General features: G+C 44.9%; 1 protein-coding gene across 1 annotated transcript; it reads right to left on the reverse strand.

Moving 5' to 3' along the window:
• Positions 1-1,073: 1,073 nt before the first annotated feature.
• Positions 1,074-2,048, reverse strand: LOC149148324 (uncharacterized). Its single transcript, XM_089442143.1, has one exon. The coding sequence runs from the start codon at positions 2,046-2,048 to the stop codon at positions 1,074-1,076; it is 975 nt and encodes a 324-aa protein (XP_089298269.1).
• Positions 2,049-2,402: the final 354 nt, after the last annotated feature.

Below are 2,402 nucleotides of genomic sequence, written 5' to 3' on the forward strand. Positions count from 1 at the left end.
AGAGTGGATTTGTGTACATTGATGACCATACTTGTTGCCTTTTGAAGGAGACCAAAAACATTTTGTAGAGGAGTTGTGTCTCCAATACTTCCATTCAAGAAAATGAGGACATCGTCCATAAACAGTAAGTGGGTTAAAAAATAGTTGTCCATGATCTTAATTCCCACTATTCTGCCCCTTCTGTGCTTAGCGCTTATAATTCTGCTTAGGCCTTCCATAATGAGGAGGAAGAGCAGGGGAGAGAGAGGGCATCCCTGCCTTAGTCCCCTCTCAGCTGAGAAGAATGGAGTAGGAGCACCATTTAGAAGAACGTTGTATGAGACATTGGTAATACAGCTCATGATCCATTTGATATATATAAAAGGAAAACCTAGATGAGTAAGCAGCAGATGGATGTATAGCCAATTTGCCCTATCAAAAGCCTTAGATAAGTCAACTTTAAGGATCATACCTTTCAGGTTCCTTAAGTGCACAGAGTGAAGAAGTTCTTGTGCAGTTCCAATGGCTTCATGAATTTGACGATGCTAGAGGAAAGCAAATTGCTTAGGGGAGATATGGGTCGAGAGGATGGGTTTGAGTTTGTTAGCAATGATTTTGGCCATAATTTTATAAAGGTAGTTTCACAAAGAAAGAGGGCGGAAATCATTAAAGGATGAGGGCTTATCAGACTTGGGAATGAGGGCAATGAATGTAGACTTGATTGCCAAAGACATCCTCCCAGATATTCAGCAGTCCTCCACCACCTTTAGCAGGTCATGCCCCAGAATTTCAAAGAAGGCGAGGTAAAATTCTATGGTCCAACCATCTGGGCTCGGGCTCTTGTCTTTTTGGAAGCCTTTGATGGTGGACTCAAGCTCCCCCAGAGATACTTCCTTGGAAAGCTCCTCCGCTTCCTCCAACTCTACAAAACGAGGAAAGAGTTCTATTGTACACATGATCTCCAAAATGTTGGCTTCTTCAGGGGCCGAATAAATGCCTTTGTAATGTGAGTTGGCTAAGGATGCCAACTCTCTGGAAGTTTTAACCACTTGTCCTTGATCATTCTGGAGTTCCTAAATAGTGTTTATAGCCTTTCATCCATTTGCAAACTTATGGTAAAACTTTGTGTTTTCGTCTCCTTCATGTAGCCAAATCGCTCTGCTCCTGAGTCTCCAACTTTCCTCTCTGTCTTTAAGAATTTGGGATCTTTGTTTGATGAGGAAAGTGTTGTGCTCTTTTTGCTCCAGTGAGGTGAAGGTGCCCTCAGAATTTTCTTCAATAGCTGAGATGGCCTGTTCCGCTTGTCTTAAATTAATGTCATCCTGTTCCCTCTTCTTGTGTGCCCACTCTCTGGAGATGCCCTTTAGTTCCTTGAGATTGCGGACAAATCCCCTTGCAGGGTCTTCCTCCTCAGAGATCGGATGGGATTGCCAGAAATCAGTGATCAATTTGATATAGGAGGGGTCCCTGAGCCAAGTTGAATTGAATTTGAAAGGAGCTTTGATCTTGTGTGAGCTATCATCTAGCTCCAGATATATAGGACAATGGTCCGAGATTCCTCCAGTGCCAACCCACTGCCTGATACGAGGGTGATGGACATGAAAGGCTTCCTTAATGAGGAAACAGTCCAATCTCCTGGCCAGACTTTGATCTCCTGTACAGTTGTTTTTCCAGGTGTGCTGGATTTTGGCAGATGGGATGTCAATCCAGTGGTGATCCTCCAGCATGTTCACAAAAACATCAGATAGCGGGTCTATCTGAGCCATTTGGCCCCAAGATTCCATGAATCCCAAGGAGAAGTTTAGATCCCCTCCGAGGATAATGTTGTCTGCCTGCAGGAGAGAGTTGCTGAATAGCCTTCTCCAAAATATCTCCCTATTCTGGCAGGGGCCATAGACATTTATAACTCTGATTTCGGCCTCCAAGGCCTTGGAATAGATGTCAGCTCCAATGAAACCTCCTCCGCCCCAGATGTTTCTTAGATCAATTGTCCGGTTCAGGAAACCAATTGCAACCCCCCAGATCTCCCAGAAGCATCCAGAGCATGAAAGGTCCAGCCCGACATCCATGATTGTAGTAAGGGGATGATCAAGTTAGACATACATAGGGTTTCTTGTAAGAAGATCAAATCGACCATCTCGGTCAGGAAGAGTCTCTTCAGGGCTAATTTTTTCTCAGGGCTAGCCAACCCTCGACAATTGAAAGATAAAAGCTTCATGGAGGGGGAGGGGGGAGGGCATCCTTTGCTCTAAGAACCCTTTCAATAGTCTTCTGTTTGCCCTGGGCTACCTCTTCCCCAGCCTAAACAATTGCTTTGTTGAGGTTAGAGGGTTGGCCCTTTGATGGTTTGGGGGAGACCAGGGAGATATCCACATCTAGGCCAACTGCATCCGGCTCTCTCTCTGGTTTTTGATCGAGTGGAG

The sequence above is a fragment of the Pinus tabuliformis genome, chromosome 9 (assembly GCF_031772625.1).
Source record: "Pinus tabuliformis cultivar Carrire ecotype Pingquan chromosome 9, CPIR1, whole genome shotgun sequence".
NCBI classification, from domain to species: domain Eukaryota; kingdom Viridiplantae; phylum Streptophyta; class Pinopsida; order Pinales; family Pinaceae; genus Pinus; species Pinus tabuliformis.

Bases quoted from the DNA above. Each gene is read 5' to 3' on its own strand.
- LOC149148324 (XM_089442143.1), bottom strand. From the start codon at position 2,048: ATGGATGTCGGGCTGGACCTTTCATGCTCTGGATGCTTCTGGGAGATC.